Raw genomic sequence first — 21079 nt, forward strand, 5'->3', positions numbered from 1 at the left:
AAGGTAGAAGCCCAACAATTTGCAATTTGCAATCCCATGCAATTTTTAACAAGAATAAGTTCATAACTTCATATACAAGGATACACATTATTTGCTATTGAATCCTCTGCCCCACCCTTGAATTCCTCGAGATCCCACCGTCTTATTCCCGAATATACCTAAAACTAGATATATTTTATGTTGTTTTTTGCTCATTTGGAGAATTTAAAATGAGCAAAAAGTGAAACATCGTTGGATATACATCAAGCTCTAAGTGTACCCTTCTCACAAAAAAAAGTTATAAAAAATGGACCTTAACTTGTACATATATATATCACCCCTAAGGTCAAAGTGATGCTTTAGAATCCAAGATATATAAAAAATGACCAAATTTCATCTCTGCTCATGAATGAAAGAAGCCAAAAAACCTTGAGTTCTCTCTAGTATAAGGTTTCTTCGAATCAAATCGAATAAGTTGAGTTTCACGATGAATGATATGAGAAGAACCATCACCAAGAACGTGAATAGATTTTAAATCTCTAGAACAATATCTGCAACAAACAGAAAAATTGAGTCATTGGTAATTTTTATATAGCAATGTATTAGCAATCAAATCTTCGCATATTTTTCTACGTCTAATGTAATTCAACATGTACAAATTCATAACAACTTGTGAATTCTTGTATTCACACACGTACACTTTGTTTTCCCCCTACGCCATGCGACCTTTAAGCCGTGTCACAATGATGACATGGAATGTTTAAGTGTCATGATATAAATTGGAAACTAAAATATTTAACTTAACGCATGTTTTTAAAAAAAGGTAGGAAAATCTTAATATTCTAATTTGTTTCCTTCTTTATATCGACTCCCTTATTTTCATAGTAAAAAATATTGCATTGCTAGTAAAAATATTTTGATGCCGTATAGCATACGTGGCGCTTTTTTTCCAATTAAACTACAAAACGTAAGATTACGCAACTTGCGAACTTTATCATCACCCTTCTCCCTATTGCCCCTCGATTATTCTCCTTGTTGCCCCTCAATTTTTATGATGCACTCGTTTGAGTATGACTTCGTAACATTCATGTTTCCGATACTCTCAATTATATTTTTTCTCGAAATTAGTAGATTAGATATCTATTTTATCTTTACAAATGTCGTATTTGTTGTTTTAAAGTTGTAGTGTACGTACAGACTGCAAGTAACCCTTTGATCTGGAAAAAGATAACATCGATCAATTGAGACTAAAAGACCCTTTTTACCACTACGTTAAATGATGCTTAATTCTTATTATTATCTTAAAAATAAATCCGTATTAATATACTCAAATCAAATAATTATGAATTTTCCCTCAAAAAATAATAATAATATATGAATAGAAAATCTTACATTCTGTATCACTCTTGTCCCATTTGATTCTGTTATCTTCTTCAACGTCAAGTTCATCTTCATCATCGTAGTTGATCATTCTTCCTGTTTGTCTATTATTATTCACCCGCAAACATTTCTTCCTTGACATCGTAGTTGTTGGGCATGAACTCTGAGGATATATCTTCTTTCGAAGCATCGCTCTCAAGATCTACAAGTTTATATATCCAACAATCATTTAGCACGAATTCTACAACGTAAAATTGACATGTAATAGTACATTGAAGCAGTGGCGAATTTAGAAAAAATATTTATTAGGGTCAAAATAAATTCGATAATTTTTTAGTGATGACACACGGTTAACTTTGTATTTGGAAAACTCTCAAAAATCTAAAAAAAATTCAATAAAATTTTCCGAAGATATTTTAATTGACATAAAGTTAGTTAAGCAGTCAGATAATTTACAGGAGCGAACATTTGATTAACATACCTTACTTAATCTTGACTTAGGGACTGGAAGAGTTGGATCTTTTAAACTAGGTGTTGGGCCCAACCCACCAACTCCACAAATGAACGCTTTTTTAAGGAGAAATGACAATGACTTTTTACCAATTAGTTTGCTACCATTGTTGTCCAAATAAACATCTTTGCCTTTGTTGTTTGTTACAATAGTTGTATCATGTTGATCTTCGATTTCTTCTTCTTCTTCGTCGTCTTCTTCTTCTCCCTCGTCGTCTCCTTTCTTATTACAGGGACAAGTTTCAAAACTCGAGAAACAATCATGATGATTAGAAGACATTAACGCGTTCAACTCCTTTTGAAGCTCTTTAACCTCTTCCAATGTGAAGTCTAGAATTGGGTTTTGAGGAGATTTCTCTTTCGTCGTCGTATCGACGTCTTTCGACGATTTATTGAAAAGAGTTCCGATTGAGAGAAATCCTTGAGGCCAGTCACTGAACTCCTCTTTCTGACCTCCTATTTGTGGAGTTTGATCTACAAGGAAGTGACATTATTATTAGCTAGGAAAACATTTTACAAATTATTAACTATTTAACTAATGAAAAGTGTAATCAATATTCTTTTAATATAATCTTTTTAAATTAAAATGGATCAAGACATGTAATTAAGTTTAGGACCACCTTAACACTTTCTACATTGCCCAACCCCCTCCCCCTTCCCTTCGATCAACAATATACAAAAGTCGATCTTAAAGATTCCATATATGACAGATGTACTACGACGTCAGCAGTGCAATCCTTTCAGAATCCCTAAAACATAGCAGTGTTCGGATAATTAATTAAAAGACAAAACTTAGATACTTTTTTAAAAGGTAATATCTGTTGATTACTCGATCCGTATAATGCTAGATTACTCGATCCACATAAGATATATAATACAGTTTCACCAAATTTCTTAACGGGGAATGAAGGAACTCACTTTTGTTTGATGCATAAACATTTGTGTTACTATTGTTGGCTTGTGATCTTCCATTGAGCTTGTCATGCACCCAGCTGAAAATCTACATAAACAATTACCATAATGAAATCTACATAAACAATTATAATAATTAATCAAAATAAAATTTACAAAATTTGTTACATGCATATACCTTCATTAGGACAAAAGAGATGATTCTAGAAGCAGTAAGAATGAAGAATGTTGCAGGTGGGCTTACAGAAACTAAGTGTATTAATTTGTGATATAACACTGAGTTTTTTGGTAAGCCAATTGAAGCAAAGTAGGACAACATTTATATAGATGAGAAAATTCCACATCCAAATGACTAATTGCTAATTTGGTTCAAGTTCCTATGTCGTCATGCATTTTGTCTCTTTCCAGCTTTTCTCTTTTTTCCCATCTCTTTATTTATCTCAAGCTATAGTTAATTCAACTATCCAATCACAATTGTCTCACCTCAAAAAAAATAAAAAAAAATAAAAAAACAATTTATCATGCAAGATAAAACTCTAAGCGAGTAAACTACCAAAAGCTTCGCTCAAGAAAAGAAAAGGTAGCTTCCACGATTTCATCTATATTGAATCTTAATATCAGCTGGCATGAGATGTTTGGACATAGAATCGCTTAATGTGCTAAAGTTTGTGCGTAAATTCTTGACTAGGGTTATTTGTATTTCCTATTTTATAGGTATTTTCCGTATCAATCTAGAGATCGAGTACAATATAAACTAGATATCTGACTCATAATCTAGTTGTATTATGTAATACGTATCACTCAAGACCAGTAAAACTTTCTCTCTCCTGCCTGTAGGCATAGCTAACACATTATTAGTGAACCACGTTAAATCTCTATATCCTTTATTTACATTTTTTATATTCTTTCTTGTTTTCGTTATCACAGATGATATATACACGTACTCTAAGAAATGAACTTGATATATTTAATTAATTATGAACAAGCCTTGAAATGGTACCATGACATTTTAATAAGCTATAGAAATTAAAAGCCTTGCAATATAAAATGTCGTATCCAAAATTATGAGGGTTCAGGATGGGCTCAATGTGACAACAAACAGGTGACTAAAATTTATAGTTTTTAACTTCTTAATTTTCAAATTTATGCTCATCAACATATTTAAAAGTTTTGTTTTATTGTTTTGGAGCTCTTCCTCAACCGAATAAAAAACATCAACAAATTTAAAACTTTTTGTATCCTTGACTAATGTTTAATGTTTTTTGTGTGTAAATGAGCCATAAGAGCAATATATATAAATTATAAATAGGGGTTGAGGGATTTGAACCTGAAACCTATCGGATACACTTCTTCAGTTTGATTGACTAATGTTAAGATAGAATTAGGTTATATAATTCTATCCTATTACTAGGACTCTAATATCGATCTGACCATTTAACTAACTTTCCATATAATTGCATTTTTAGTCAATCAACTACCTAACTAATCCATGCAATCCTTCCCAAATTAGGCGATTAAACATAGACCAAACTCACTTAATTTTCCAATTAAGAAAAGCCTTTGAGAATATAGACAATAAAATTACCTGATTTTGAGATACGATAGGCATAATTAATTGGTAGCTTTGAATCTGAAACTTCAACTTTTTGCTGAAAAAACAATATATTGCTGAGTGTAAAAGGACAAACAGAAAGAGTTTGAATGGTTTTGCTGATGAACTAGATGAGGTAATTAATAACCCTTATGTTATATGAAATGGATAGGAAGAAAGGAAGTTAGGAAGTGATGTGTGTACTATTTCAATTCACAGCTAGATCATGTTAGTTCTTATTTTTTTGGAGGTGCCCCATGCTCAATTATCATCAAATAATTTAACCCTAAGTTGCCTTACCTATTATATATTGTCCCACAATTTTTATTTTTTATTCTATACAAGAAAAAGTAATCAAGTTAACCCTTTAAAAGCACTACACTACAAGAATTTGTGTCTTTAACGACAACCTAATTACGACGGGTCAAAAATCCCGTCGCAAAAGCCTTTTGCGACGGGGCTAACAACCAAACAATGACGGGAATAACCGTCGCAAATGTCTTTTACGACGGGTTTACTACGGATTTACGACGGGATTTCTATTAACGACGACCCCCTTTTATAACGGGTTCGCGACAGGAAATCCCGTTGTTAATCAACGATTATTGGCCTTTCGCGACGGGATTTCCCGTCGTTAATAGTACAATTTCTTGTAGTGCTAACTTAACTAATTATTTCGGATGATGAAGGATTGAGGGAAAAGGAATGATCAAAAGACGAAAATCACAACGACAAATTAGGACAAAAATTTTCTTTTGTCGCTTGATTGGCCTCCCGATTACAGTGAATAAAAAGCATCGAACTTTGATAAATCCTTACTTGCGTGCATCTTCAATGTGTCCACTTATCGCCTAGTGGACCTACCAGATCCGCTTCATCATGTTGATCACCACCAAATTATTCCCTTCAATAATGAGATTTATTTTTGCACCCCATCACCACCGCGCTTTTAATTCATTCTCGAAGGGTTGAAGCTTCTTCAAATAAGATGGAGTTTTCCTGATAGAAGTGCCTTAATTGGCACCCGCCATTAGTAAATATGTCCCACATTGATTATATATACATGTTACATGATTATACATCAGTAGTAAACAATTATAATTGTGCTCTATCATGAATAGTAGTATAACGACGTTTGTTAGTTGTTCACTTATAGGATAGAACGTACATATGTATCCGAGGGTCCAGGAAACTTTCATTTCAGGAAATTGTAAATAATTAATATAGTATATCGAGATGTCAAATCGTCCTAGGAGCTAGTTTGGTGTTCTACATAGTACTAGAATTTTACAATTGATTTTTGCTATTGGCTACTTTTTGATTGGCTTTAAATGTTTTAATGTTGTCATAGAATATAGAAGTTTGGTTGGATAATACTTCCGCTTAGACTGTTATCGAGTCAATTTGAGTCTAACTCGAGCTCAAGATTTTAGTTAGTATTAAGCTCGAACCCAAACTCGAGCTTCGCAAAGAAATAGTTATTCGATCATAGACTTGTTGAGTTGTTGGTGTTTGGCTCGATCGTCTTGGCTCTTATAAAGTATCAATAGCCACCAAATTCCCATCAACACTATATTTAAAGATTAATATATAGATGATCAAGTGAATCCATCACTAATTCACCTAGTTCATCCTTCATTCAAACACACTTCAATTCTCACGAACTCGTTAAATCATTTGCTTGTGCTAAAATAGGAGAATACCCACATAATAATAGGTAGATTAAAGTAATTACAAACATCAGCCACGAACGCAACACAATTAGCTAATGTGACTTCTAATTTGTGGGGGGTGCCCCATGCTCAATTATCAACTTTTGTTGAAATAAACCTAAGTAATTGTCTGCCTATATTACATGTCCCACATTGACATACATGTTACATGCTACATTACTAGTACAAATTATTATAAGTGTGCTCCACCTTGCATTTTTATGCATTTTGTTGTCATTTATATCCTCTCTTCTACGATGAAGACAAGAAATATAATGTTCATACATGTTTATGTATATATATATTACGTGGGCGCGCGTTTGGTATCACTACAAAATTATACATCAATTAGAGATGGATTTTGAGACGGATATAATAAACGTCTCAAACTTGAGACGGATTATTAAAATTTTGTCTCTAAATTAAAATTGAGATGGAATTGCATATGGAGTTTCATAAATTCCGTCTCAATTTTGTAATGGATTTGCAAGAATTTCGTCTCAATTTTTTTTGAGACGCCCTCTATAGAAACGCCCCATTTCCGTCTCAAATCCGTCTCTAAGCATGATTTTGAGACGGATTTGGATTATATAGAGATGAAATTCTTCGTCTCTATAAAATGATTATTTTGTAGTGTATGGGTATTTAGGAAAGGGAAAGAGAATCAAAAGTGCTAATTCCCTTTGTTGTTATTTGTATTGCTATTATAAGTATTCCCTTTACCCCCTTCATTCCTCCAAATATCTCTATATTGATTCCCCCCCCCCCCCCAAGGTATTGGCATTCCCTTTTCCTTGAGCTATCATACCACCCATCCATCATTGGCAACCCAACACGCTGCCACCCTTACCGGTACGGATCCACCACCGGTACCCTCACCGGCAAGGCTCCATCACCGGTACGACTCCAGCACTGGTATGCTCATCGCACGGCTCCACCACCGCCGCCGAAACCCCAAACCGTCGCCAAAAACCCTAACAGCCACCTAAAACCCTAACCACCGCCGATTATTCTAGCCGTCACCAGAAAAACCTATCACACGGTGTTGAGACGTAAGAGATGATGAGAGAGTAAGAGGGAGTATAGAGTGGAGCGGGTGGAGAAGGCGGCGGAAGTAGGAGAGGCCGGGGAGACAGTGGTGTGTATGTGGAGGGGAGGGGCGGCGACGAGGAAATATTGGCGGCCGGTAGTAGTGATGTTCATGGTGGAGAAATGTTTTGGGGGTGCAATGTTGGAGAAATAGCCCAGGAAAAGATGTGAAAATAAAATGTCGCCAAACAACTCTACATATCAAAGGGTTTTCCTTTTTATTCCCTTTCAATCCCTTTCTTGATTTCATTCCCTTTACCCTGTTTGAACCAAACGCCCCCTACTTTTATACCGAGAAGCCAATCGTGCAATTGACAAGGTTGCAGTTTTAGGCCACCTAGCTTGTTCAAACCCATCAAGATATATATTGACCTGTCTTAGTTCTTAATTAGATAGTAAATTTTCTTATATTTTTTCTTTAGTTAAGTTAGGTTACATTATTGGAAGAAAACTTTCCTAACTTTTTTTTTGCCGTTTTCAAAAAAATAATGATATAAAGAACTATCTGGATCAATCTATTTATGAAAGTTCTTAATATATACTATTTGCGCGATTTCTAGTACAATAATTAACTATTAATGTATTTAATTTCTTATGTGAAAATATTACAAAAGTCGATGTTTTGATAATATATGTTGAGAGGAACAGGGCCGGTCTTGGCTTTTTGGTGGCCTATGGGCGAAAAAAAATTGAGGCCCTTTTAACGGCACGTGGACAAAATTTTTTTATCATAAATGTGATGTACTTTATGATTGAAAAAATGTATGTAAATAATTGGCATTTACCTTCTTAAAACTTAATACTACTCTATTCTAATTAAACTAGCCAAGAAATATTACCTCTATTACAAAATATGAAGGCTTGAATATTTTCGAAATTGTGCCATTAAACATGAATTATATTCAAATATTTCAAACATTCAAGGAAACATAAGACAAATTTTACAACAACTTGACCTCTTCAAATCTCAAAATGGATGAAAGAAATGTTTTGAATAATTAAAGAATAACGAAACTTAAAATTGAAAACGACGATGATGTAGTAACGAACCATTTAGCAAGTCGGTAATAATTTTTGAAGTACAATAAGCTAAATATCAATTATTTTTTCTACTCCAAAATAAAACAAGGAGTGTGATTAGATTAACAAAAGAAAAAAACATATTATGATTATAAACATTGTATATGGCTCTACTTTATGGTGTTCATTTGGACTCAAATTGGATAATAGAATATGATTTCATTGTTAGCAAATGAGAAATAACAAAAATGAAAAAAAAAAAAAAAAAAAAGAAGAGAAAAAAACCAAGCAAAATTAAGGCTAGTAGGAGTCGAACTCGGGTGAGTTTATCAAAATCATACGAATACAAACCACTAGGCTACAATGCCTAATATAAACAAATTTGCATGAAATTTTATAGAACCATACTTTGATTAGCTTAAGTGATATTGGGCCTTTTCCCTAGGGCGACGACCCCTTATGCCCTGCCCTAGGGCCGGCCCTGGAGAGGAAGATTATAAGACCTCACGTGATACTGCTTTGATGAATTGAATAATCGTGAGAATTTAAGATCAGTGTTTTTTAACTTTAGATCGACACATATTTCAAAATGTTAACTTTCAAACGGATGTAGTATTTGTTGTTGACAAAATGTATCCAAGGTGCCACCCAGTGTATAGCTCAATTGTCGTACATGTTTGGAAACGTGTGACGTGTTGCTCATGGTTCAAATCTTGGGAAAAACGCAATCCCTTATATATACACTAACCTATTAACTATTGAGTCACATGTTGCGACTTACCTTCTTCATGATGCTCGAGTGGTGGAAGTCATAATGCTCAAGTGGTGGAGGTCATGGGGATGAGGGTTTCGCCATTTGAAAATGTATAGGGTGTAGGAACTTTTATTTTAGGAAATAATTGTAAGTAATACAATGAGATGTCAAGTTATTAAAATGCAAAGTGATAAAAGTTGTAACTTGCGACAAATTATCTTTGCCGCAACTACTTTTCTTAATTTATATAAAAATATATTATTAGATAATAATTTTTACCTTTTCATTTTTAATTTACATGATAAAAAGAAATATACTTCATAAGTTACAACTTTTATCACTTTGCATTTATAATAAAAAAAAACTTTTTTTTACCTAAAGAAAATATGTCCTTCACCCAATGTGCATTAGTCTAATACCAAAGGTTCAGACTAATTACGAACAATTAATTCAGTGAGATCAAGTGATTGGAACAGTTGGCTGGAGAAATGCTTCCGATATGTGAATTCTAATTCTAATTAGGCTTACAACTTACTCTTGACTGAACCTATAAGGTCACACCATTGACATGTAATAGATCATCGGATTAAATGGATCGGAAATTTATTTAATAGCTTTTCCGAAAATTTGTTCGGAAAAACATAATTATGTGATTTAATATTTGATCGTGAAATCGTATATCGTGTTGCGGATATTTGTAAGCTAGGCGAAACGAATAATCGTATCGTACGACAATGGATCGTCAAGTACAAAACGATAAATAAATTGTCAAGTGATAATTTAATAAAGCAAACACGAGGGCAAGCCCACGAGCAAGACACACAAAGGCGCCAAGCCTATGGCCTTGCTGCCTAGGGTGTGCGCGCGCGAGGAAGCCACAACAGCAGCAGCAGCAACAGCAGCATCGTCGGCCCAAGGCCCACTGCGTGCTGTGTTGTGCGCGTATGAGTGCAGCGTGGACGTGGGCCTTGCTGGCCGGTCGAGCTCCTTGCTTGGCTGGTTAGCTTGGCTCATTAGATAGGTTATTATTATAACCTAGTCTACATGTTTTTCCTAACCTAATGCAATCATAATATTCTAAACTAAAGCAAGAGAAACCCTAATTCTCTTTGTGCCTCCATTAGAGTGTTCATCCCAAAAAGCTAAACAATCTTGAGTGAGGTCTAAGCCATCAATCTCAAGATGGGTCTGAACGTGTCGGTGAACCAAGTAAAGGAACGACATTTGGAGTTCTTGTTCGTGTTCGTGATTCGTTGAACTAAGGGAAAACATGCTACAAACGTAAGTAATGCTTGATCTTACTTTATACATGCTTCCTGACTTTGGGTTATTCCGCTATCATGTTATGTATTTAATTGTAAACCTCTACACCGTCTACTTATTTAAGTGAATACCACGTACATGTTTAGCACAAAATCCAATTCACTATCTTTCAATTGTTTTGGTTGAAGAATGAAGACTTGACATGACTTACATGATGGAGATCAGCTAGTTATGTTAGGAATTCACATATGGAGTACTACGTAAGATATTTTGCAAATAATAAAGTAAGATATTTATTTGCAACAGAATAAGGATTATGAATTAATGCAGATACTCAGGGTTTAAGTGGGATCATGTGACTCTACTTGTTAAAATAAACTACGGAGTATTTGATTTCAGTTAGTTTTTCGTTAGTTTTTAAGTAGTAAACCCCACCACCGATATTTCTAGATTCGCCATTGTTCGGAATGAAACCTTACTACTTTAAACACGCTTATAAGGAATAAGTTTGATCCATATAGTGACATAGATTGAGTTCCTTTTATGCATTATCCCTTTTCCTAAACAAAATAATTCATTTTCAACTTTTAACCATTTAAAACACTGCTTATTAGGTGTGACAATTCATTACACTTTTTTCTGTACATTCCTTTCCCGATTGGTACCATTTACGTAGATTTAGTTATTGGACAAGTACCAATGATGTCTTGGCCTAGTGGTTAAGACTGAGGGCCTGTGTACAATAGGTCTCAGGTTCGAATCCCCCCGCCCCCATTTGTAATTTATATTGCCCTTGTGGCTCATTCGCACCAAAAAAAAAAAAAAAAAAAAAAAAAAAAGTTATTGGACAAGTTGGGTAATCCGTTTGATAAAAAGTTAAGGTCAATTTAAATTGACTTTTACGGAGTATTAGATAGGGTTATTAGTGGACAAATTTTTTATTTGCCAGGGTCGATATATGGTCAGAATATTAGCTCAATATTTTAGTAAAAGAAAATAGATAACGCATAAATAAATATGTAAAAACATTACTCACTCAGTCCCAAAATTATACTCCCTCCGTCACAGAATACTCGCATTGCTTTCCTTATAAAATCGTCCCGGATTACTCACACCGTTTCTATAAATAACAAACTTTTATTAATATTATACTTACTCATGGACCCACTATAACCCTACTCCCTTAAAAACATTAAAAGGGTGAGTCATTTTTCAATATCCCTTTAACAAGTTGATAAATTTTCCACTATCTATATTAAAGAAAATACTCCACTATCAACTACAGTACGATCTAATTAAATAATAAGTAAATTACAATGCATTAAAATTTGTACCTGTCAAACCGGTGCGAGTATTCCGGAATGGAGGGAGTAGTCATGTTTGACTAAAAATATGTGTTTTAAGATAAATGTGAAATATAGTGTATGAGAAAGTGTAAAAAGTGGAAAATACTCCCTCCGTCTCTTTTTGCTCTTTACGTTTTCCTTTTTGGCGTCCCAAAATGTTCTTTACATTGCCTTTTATATTATCACATAAATGCTTTAATATTCTATCAAAAATTGTGTTCAATAATTATTTTAACCAATTAAATTTATTGGATCATTTAATCTCTCACACTTTTCCATCTGGACATTAAATTTTCTCATTTTTCCAATATCAGAATTTTGCTAAAAGTGAAAACATTATAAATAAACGTAATTTTTGTTGTTTAAATAAAATAAATAGAGGAATCTCAATGCACATTTATTAGTCGTTAAAACGCGTGTAAAATATCAAACGTAAAGGACAACAAGAGACAGAGGAAGTATTAATTATATAGGAAAGTGAGAAAGTGTATGGGAAAGTGGACTATATTGTATGGGAAAGTGGAATATATTGTATGGGAAAGTGAGGAAAGTAGTGTCCAAATAAGGAAACATAACTATAAATTTGAGACGTTAGAAATAAAAAACAAGACTATCATTTAGGTGTAGTATTTACATGGATTCTCTATTGGCTCTTTTATCCGCTCCTTTTTCTTATTAGTTTAATGACATGTCCGTTATCGACCCGCTTTTTATCCTTGAGGGTGCTAGACAAGCAAAATCGATCCGGTTTAGCCCTTTAAAAGTGATCCTCTAATAACCCGACACACTATATGAGTATATGACCCATCCTGACCCGACCCGACCCGACTCAACTGATAACCATCTCTAGTTACCACGGGCTCTTATGCTCGCAAGTAATCATATAACAACTTTTTACTAGATACTTTTACATACACAACTATCTGTAATTAATACTCGGCAACAACTCAATGAAAAGTTACTAAAATAGATTAATACCAACAGCTAACCGCTAATTATGAAACACGCTTTTATTTACGAAAAAATAAATCACACAAAATATAAGTTTTCCTTAATTAAAGGAAATAAGAAAATTTAAAAAGTTAGGCAAGCTGTGATATTACATATTCACATGGAGATCATCCTGTGATCTAGACAACCAGGGGCCTAGAAATAGTTGATCCATACGATTACATAAATAAAAAGGTAAAATTAATTGTAAATCCAGGTGTCAAACGACAGCACTGTTGATGGATTCTTAATCATGATATCAGACCAACACGTGTGTCCAAGATTGCCTTTGCCGTACAACTTATTGTGTCTCATCAACGCAGTTTAAAATTTTAACTATATTTGGGTTCGGGCGATGTCTCGGAGTATTATGTGATTATGTAAATAACAATTACTCTGTCCGTATTTATTTAAGGGATATACTTGATCGGACACGGGTATTAAGAAGAAAAATTATTAATAAGTAAAAAAAACAAGTGGGGATCATATCATTTTAGAGGGGTGGGAGTGGGTTGTAGTTATGAAATTACTTCCTCTGTTCTTATTTACATGACACAATGTGATTTTAGACATTATTCACCCAAACACCTTTGACTTCCTTTTGTGGTTTATACATAAGAAAAAACATAGTCGTCTGGGGTCTTATTAGATTCGTATCGGTAAATATTATTTAAATATCAAATTTTTATAATTTTTTCCGATACAAATTTAGAGATATTCATGTTTGAAATCGTGCATTGGCAAACGTGCCTAAATAATTGTGTCATTTAAAAAAGAACGGAGGAAGTATTTGTTTAATAAGGTGGTGGGACATGAGATATATTATATAGATTATTTAATTAGATGGTGGGGTTGATAAGTTACTAAAAATAGCAAGTGTAAAATACGGTCAAAAAAGACAAGTGTATCCCTTAAATAAATACGGATAAAGTACTCCGTAATTATTAATTTAACGAAATTATGTCTGAATTTTTTCCAAGTTAATATTTTTGTTTTATATTAATATTAATTTTGCAAATATAAAATCTAAACAATTATAGCTCAATCGGAACACTCTAGTGTTAAAAGTGGAGGTTGAGGGTTCAAATCTTTATGCAAACTAATTATTTCACTCTTTTAAATGAAAGTGGATTAATAACTTTAATTTAGAGTGAGTGTCACGTGTCATGTAGACGTTTGTAAAAACGCATTTTAATATATAGTATAGATTTTAATGTTAATACTTCATTCGCTCCTTATATAAATATGTATCAAGTTAGATTTTATACTCTTTAACACGTAACTTTGACGTTTAATCTCTAGAATTATGCTTAAGTAAAAATTAAAATATATATATATATATATATATATATATATATATATATATATATATATATATATATATATGTGAAAAATGTATATCGATACAAATCTAACAAGATTGTACATAATTACATATTACAAAAAGATGACAAAAAACACAACGTGAATAGTGCAAAAATCAAAATAATGCGATATTTGTAGAATGAATGAGTATTTGATTTCTCGAAGAGAGGTTTTTTTACTGTAGTGTTTAGTTTTTTTACCACTTTGAAGCATGGGGATGTTTCTTTTATGTTCTTTACGCAAATGTTTCCCTTTATGTAGTAACGAATGACTAATATCACTGATTCACTTAATAAATGTCTTAATTGTACTTTTGTATTTGTTAAATGTCTTAAAATCACACTTGACCATATTTTATGTTGCTAATGATGCATATAACGGAGTATATTTGATTGGTTGATACAACATTATGCACATGGTACGTTTAAAGGATTTTCCGTATTTTTTTACTAGGGAGATACGCGGTTATTTTAAGATAATACGGAGTAGTTGAAGTCATAGATTCGTAGATAAGATGTTATACTTTTTTTTATTGATCGAAACTTATTTTTAGTAGACCTAGTTTAAAGGCGGGTCGGTCAGGTTCAGGCCGCGACCTAAGAAATCAACCAATTATGTCGTGTCAAGTTCCGGGTCGATTTTGTGTGGACAAATCCCGCTATTTTAGGCCATTTCAAATGTCAAATTTATAACTAAAAGTGTAGTTTAATTTACATTGCAGAAAACCCATCAGAAATATTTAAAAATCGGGTCGGCCCCAGAATTTGCCCAAAACCCGCTAGTTTTCGGATCGGGCACAAGTGGGTCAGGTCTGATTTTTAGTCTAATCTAATTTGCCTTTCTCTCACCATGCATTTTGTGGTGATCTAATAAAGATGAGCATCTCCATTTTGCCATTTGGATCTCGGACTAGACTTAGAGATAGGAACTACCTTTAATCTGGGCATACTCGAAAATGATTAAATGAGAAAAAAATAAAAACTTAAAATACATCAACCTTTAAATTAAGCGTATTCGGAAATAAGATAGATTTTATATCTCGAGATCAGCCAACTTTGATTAAAACTTAATTAATTTTATTTATTGATAAATCCTTGGTTAAACAATGTAGTTTGCCCATCAAGAAAGTATTGAAATACTCAAAATTTCTTGGTAAACTCGAAGTACTAGCTTGCATTGCATCATTGATGCTTTTATCGAATAAGGGAAGGATAGGAAAATGAAATTATTTGATACTTTCCAATTTAGGAAGTTCAATCCCTCGGAAATTTCCAACTTTAGCAAGTTGGTTTAGACAATACAACTCATATGCCATATTTAGAATTAATTCAAGTACCTTGAGTTCCAACCGGCCATTTCCTTATGGCATGCATCTCAATATAAGGAAAACCCTTTTAATTTCTTCGATTCAATTAAGTCCGTACATAATAATAAGTAGCCAATAGCCATTGTTTGGCTTGCAACTTGAACTAATTTAAATAATAGGTTGAACTTCATTTTATGTACTCAAAGTTAATTGTTAGTGTTTGTTTAGTTGATATGAGAATTAAGTTTAAATTAAAAGTTAATTTACGAGAATTAAAAAGGTCTCCGTAAATTATATACATATGTGCACGATACTCATTATGCACCTAAAGAATACAAGTGCATATTTAAAGTATCATAATATTACTTTTATTTTTAACTAAATGTATTGTCATTGGTATGATTTCATCGTCGTCTTTCACATCCTCAGTCGGACGCCATCACCGCTGAAAGGATTGACCGAGTCCATGTCAATCTCAATATACTCTAACAATATCCTAGCTGTAGATATACTAAACTCCTAGTTTATAGCTATGCTTATCTTCTGTTACAACCACTTGTGTAACCTAGATGCCTAACAATATGTAGCTTGTACTTTGTATAAATACTTTCTATACTCAATGAGCGAAAAGGCTACATATACCATGTGGGTATAGAATAGTGCCATACCCTGGCACCTGATTGGTCGAAAATTTTGGTGAGTAGCGCCAAAGCTGTAACAAATGGGGGGGGGATTGAGGGGAATTGCCGCATTTTCTCTCTACTTCCCTTTGGCGCCAATGTTGCTCCAATTAAAAAAAAAATTGAAATTAATATTTTCAGACACAATTATCTCCCCTAATTAGTTACCCTAGAATTTAACACTAATTAATTATAATCCTTCTTGCCATTGGAAATTAAAATCGACAGCATCATCGACGGAAATCATTGTGAAGTGAAGTACCGCGGCACCAGAGAGAATCAAATTTCGGCGACCACAACTGAGAGCTGGTAAGAATCAAATTTCGGCGACAACAAAAGTTCCGACGACCACAACTGAGAGGTGGTAAATTCCCTTTAATTTTGCAATATTTGTTCGTTCGCAATTGACCTGATACTTTTAGGTTTTATTTATTTTATTATCAAATTAAAGTATGAGGTAATTCGAGATTTTTGTAATAATTAGCAAGGGTGGTTATTACTTATTAGGTTAATGTGGAATAATAAATGTCTGAAATTTGGGTGGCGGAGTTGTCGAAGCCATTGATAGCAGAGTAGAGGGGACAACATTCTTTATTTTAGTATGATCAATTAATTACTGAAGATAACATTTAGTATAACGTATCTGCATGCATGTAATGATAAATTGAATATTTAATGTTGACATGAATAAATTAGTATGCATTTTAAATTATATTTGTGTAATGGTAGCTTGATGGATAACATAGAAGAGCATCCTAGGTTACCCATAGACCTGAATGAAAGTGGTGAACCAGAAGGAGATACACCTAGAGAAGGGATGTGCTTTGTATCAGGAGCCTACTTTAGTAGATTTTTCCATGAATATGCTTACAGGGAAGGGTTCGAGCTTTTTATAAAAAGCACTGACTTGCTGAAAGAGTTTAAGGACGCTGGAGTTTGTAGAAGTGGAGTAGGGGAAAAAGAGGCGAAGGCAGATATGATGAAACGTATCAGATTGAAATGTAATAGGGGGGGGGGGGGGGGGTGTGGCAAAAACTGAAGGTTGTAATGTCACTGAGTGCAAAATGTATGTGTATGGGATTTTGAGGGGTGGAAAATTTGAGATAATCAAGTGTGACCTGAAGCATAACCATGAACTCAATCCTTCTTGTAGTAATTTAATGGTTAATTATAGAAGTATTGATCAAGAAACGTTTAAGAGAGCGATCATCAATGATAACGCGGGAATTAGCATAAATAGGAACTTTAGTGCACAGGTTCTTGAGCGTGGTGGATTCGATAATATGAACTTCAACAATCGAGACTTGAGGAATGCAATTAATGTAGATCGACGTATGTCAAGGTGTTTGGGAGATGCAAAGGCACTACAAGATTACTTGAAAAAGCAACATGGACTGAATAATGACTTTTATAGTTGTCTTCAAGTTGATGACGGTGGGACGTTGTTGAATGCATTTTGGTCTGATGCCCGGAGCAGAGATTCCTATAAATATTTTGGAGATGTAATAAAATTCGACACAACCTTCTCCGTGAACAGGTGTTGTTCTAAATTAACTTATCATAGATTGATTAACTTGTTTAAACAAATAACATGAATGAATGAAATTTTTGGTGCTAAAATGTTGTTGCCCCATGCAGGTTCCGTATGTCCTTTGCACCCTTTATCGGTATCAACCATCACGGATCATCTATAATATTTGGGGCTGCCTTAATTATGCACGAAGACACAGAAACTTTTGTATGGATGTTTGAGCAATTTCTGAAGTGCACGGGTACGAAACCAAAAGGGATTTGTACAGATTAGTGTAGGGCAATTGGTTAAGAAGTGGAGCTTGTGTTCACCTGTGTCCCGCACAGATTTTGTTTATGGCATCTCCTCCAGAATGCGGTAAAGAACCTGGGAAGCAATGCTAATTGGAAAGATATTGATCGTTTAATACGTACAACTGTCCATGATATGATGGATCAGGAAGAATTTGATGAAGCTTGGTGTATAATAATGGACAACTATGGCCTAAGGGAAGCAGGTTAGATGAAGGAACAATATGAAACAAGGAGTCAATGGGTGCTCGCTTATTGTAGAGGCACGTTTAGGGCTGGGATGTCTTCCACGCAGAGAGTGAAGGTATGAATAGGTTTTTTAAAACTCAAGTTAACTTACAATGTGGCTTGGTTACATTTTTGAAACAGTATGAGCATGCGTTGAAGATTAAATCCGCAGAGGAAGCAGATTATAATTTAAAACAAGGGAAAAACCTCTCAAGTTTAACAAGACAATACTAGCGGAGTACGTTTTTCAAAAGTCGTACACAAATGCTATGTTTGCGGAGGTGAAGAAAGAGTGTGAAGGTTTGCTTCACACAAATGTTACGAAGAACTATGCACTGGGGTCAGCTGTATTCTACGTAGCTGTTGAAAGGTTTCCCACTGTAATTTGGCGAAAAAGGTTCAAGACCTATAACGTGACATGTGATAAGCGTAAGGGTGAATTTTGTTGCTCCTGCAAATTATTCGAGTTTAGAGGTATATTATGTAGACACATAATTCGTGCCATGTTGACTGAAGATGTGGAATTTATCCCAGAAAAGTACATCCTACAACGCTGGAAGAAAGACGTGAGGTCGTATGAGAACATAAAGGTGTCATACTATGATCCAGAAGAATCCGCAGTGGCGATGAAGGCAAAAGAGCTAGCTCAAAGGCACAATTATTTGAGTACGCTAGCTATGCACAATGACGTTACGTTTGCATTGTACAATGAAGCCACGGATAAAATCCCGCTGACTATGGAGGATGTAGTTGGAATACGGAAAACTGGGGAGCGTGGGGATGAATCAAAACCGTGGTGGGATCCTGCAGCGCGTAGTGTTTTGGGGCGTCGTAGATTACGGCCAAGGGAGAACAATGAACGAGAAATTGTATGAAACGCACAACCTGCTGATGAAGATGAAGAATGCATAAAAACCCCTATGGATAAGCGACGGACCGGAAGGGGGAAGACTAGACGAACATCGGTCTTAGGTGTAACACCCTATTAATTCCTTGCTTTTTATAAAACATTTTCCGACTTAAAACACAGGAATTACCAAGATATTACTGCCACCGTGATAACGGCTAAGGCTATTTACCAGAATTACGCAGCGGAATTAACTAACTTTCAAAACATATTAAATAAATAGTTAATGGTAATTAAAACAAGTTGGAACCGTTGAGGCCCAAACAAAAACAAATCATTTGAAATCCATTAACAGAAAATAGTAGTCATGACTTAAAAAAATAAAATAAAGAGTTTATAAATTACGGAAGAATAAACTCTCAACTCGAATCCCATGATAACTTCTCCCGCAAGTTATCTCTATGAACCTGCTTTATTAATAATCTACACCCCAACAACGCAAATGCAATTGATGGATCATCATAGGGTCATTAAGGCGAAGGCCATGACCAGAAGACATGAAGCACGAAGTCGGCAAAAGCTGAGTACGAACAACCTAGAATAACATTCTATCCTTACATGCTTCACTCGACAAATTAAATAATCCACATGCAAAAGCCATATAATAAACAAAGAAACATGGAGACAAGACTCGACACTTGACACGACTCTTGACTCACAGTTTAATAAAAAGTAGCTTCGAACGGGTAAAGTAAAGTATCCTCAAAAGGAAAGAAAAGGGTGATGGGAGCCCACCATACACCGAATAATAATAAGTCGGACTCCTACCGACAGTCGGATCCTATCGACGGAATTCCAATGCACAACGGCCTAAAAAGAAAGAATGAAACAACGTCTTGTATAATTCGAGGAGTACAAATCTCCCCCCATTGTTCATACTCGAGGATTATACGTTCCAAGAGTTTTGAAGCTCTTTTGGGTACACTTTACGTTAATTAATATGTTATGTTCAAGGCGGCTCAAGACACAACATACAAACAATTAAACAATTAACAATGCAACAATGACTCTTCAATATTTTACTTCTTTAAGACTTGTGATCAAACATAGACTCAAGTGATATTACTCCCATTGTTCATTCTCAAAAACACTGTTTGAGATAACCCGACATTGCCTATTAACAAGCGGGGTGTGCCCTTAGCACGAATTGTCCTTAATTCAATTCACATAGAATCTCTAACATATTCTACCCCTTTGGTAGAATATATGTTGCTCACTGGCAACATTCGTTTGGCTCAATAATTATGCTAGACATCCTGTACTATAGCATAACAATAATAACAACTTGCATGCGCACTACTCATACATGCAAACCAACTTGAACAACATGCTTGACATAATTCAACGATTATAAAAGTCCATAACATGATAGTTCAACAGAATCTATAAAGCATAATTCGATCAGTTCATAACTTGCTCATTCACATAGATTCAACAATAATAATAACATGCTTGTTCTCAACATTAAGCATGAATGCATAATAACATACTCATTCCCAATCATCAACATGAATTCATAACAACATAAGTTCACATGATTCGCATTCAATACACTTCATAAAGTCCTCAAAGGATGGGTGGTCACCCTAGTCTTGTACGTACCTGGAATACCTAAGTACGGGGGCCACTGTGCGAATCACGACTCACTAGAAATCAACTCCTATAAAACAAAATAAGAGAACTAAATTATTATCCATGTTTACTAAATTTCCAGCAACTATTTAAGAAACTGAAACCCTTAGTTTAATTAAAAATCATTCATTAATTGGTAATTTAATAGTCTCAAATAGTCAACTCAAGTCCTAACATAAAAACAATGACTTTCTAGCTTTAAAACTCTTAAAAACCAACTTTTTAAAGCTTATAAACATTCTGAAAATTTAGATTGATTCCCATAATTTAAATTGTCATTAAATTATGTAAATCAATTGCTCAATCAATTTGAAACCAAAGCCCTAACAACGGTTTGAATCGAAAACGTGTTTTGACTTCAAAAATCAACACTTTATAAATTATTAAATCTGAAAATTATAAACTCAATCATCAAAATCAATTTCTTTAATTAAAACATGCTACTAACCCAATACGGTGTTCATAACCGTTTTAATTAGTCTAAACAATCCAATAATTAAACTTAATCACAATAATTAAATCAATTTAAAACTGAAAATTAATATTTTTGAAAACATAAAATCTAATTAAACAATTGATCAACACACACACACA

At 34.1% G+C, this 21079-nt stretch overlaps 2 protein-coding genes across 3 annotated transcripts; one reads left to right on the forward strand and one right to left on the reverse strand.

Annotated features, from left to right (window-relative positions):
- Window positions 1-238: 238 nt before the first annotated feature.
- LOC110775662 (protein NEGATIVE GRAVITROPIC RESPONSE OF ROOTS) lies at window positions 239-4564 on the reverse strand. Of its 2 annotated transcripts, none has more exons than XM_021980272.2 (5): window positions 4367-4564; window positions 2788-2869; window positions 1841-2343; window positions 1372-1561; window positions 239-530 (listed from the first exon to the last, which is right to left on the reverse strand). In XM_021980272.2, the coding sequence occupies exons 1-5, from the start codon at window positions 4388-4390 to the stop codon at window positions 511-513; spliced, it is 819 nt and encodes a 272-aa protein (XP_021835964.1). In that variant the 5' UTR covers window positions 4391-4564; the 3' UTR covers window positions 239-510. The 2 variants fall into 2 exon arrangements, with proteins under 2 accessions (XP_021835964.1, XP_021835965.2); XM_021980273.2 differs by lacking the exon at window positions 4367-4564 and adding an exon at window positions 2960-3378.
- Window positions 4565-16630: 12066 nt separating this feature from the next.
- Window positions 16631-17929, forward strand: LOC110775664 (protein FAR1-RELATED SEQUENCE 5-like). Its single transcript, XM_056835697.1, has 4 exons — window positions 16631-16883; window positions 17086-17434; window positions 17536-17661; window positions 17755-17929. The coding sequence occupies exons 1-4, from the start codon at window positions 16631-16633 to the stop codon at window positions 17927-17929; spliced, it is 903 nt and encodes a 300-aa protein (XP_056691675.1).
- The last annotated feature ends 3150 nt before the right edge of the window (window positions 17930-21079 follow it).

This window comes from Spinacia oleracea, chromosome 2 (assembly GCF_020520425.1).
Source record: "Spinacia oleracea cultivar Varoflay chromosome 2, BTI_SOV_V1, whole genome shotgun sequence".
Lineage (NCBI taxonomy): Eukaryota > Viridiplantae > Streptophyta > Magnoliopsida > Caryophyllales > Amaranthaceae > Spinacia > Spinacia oleracea.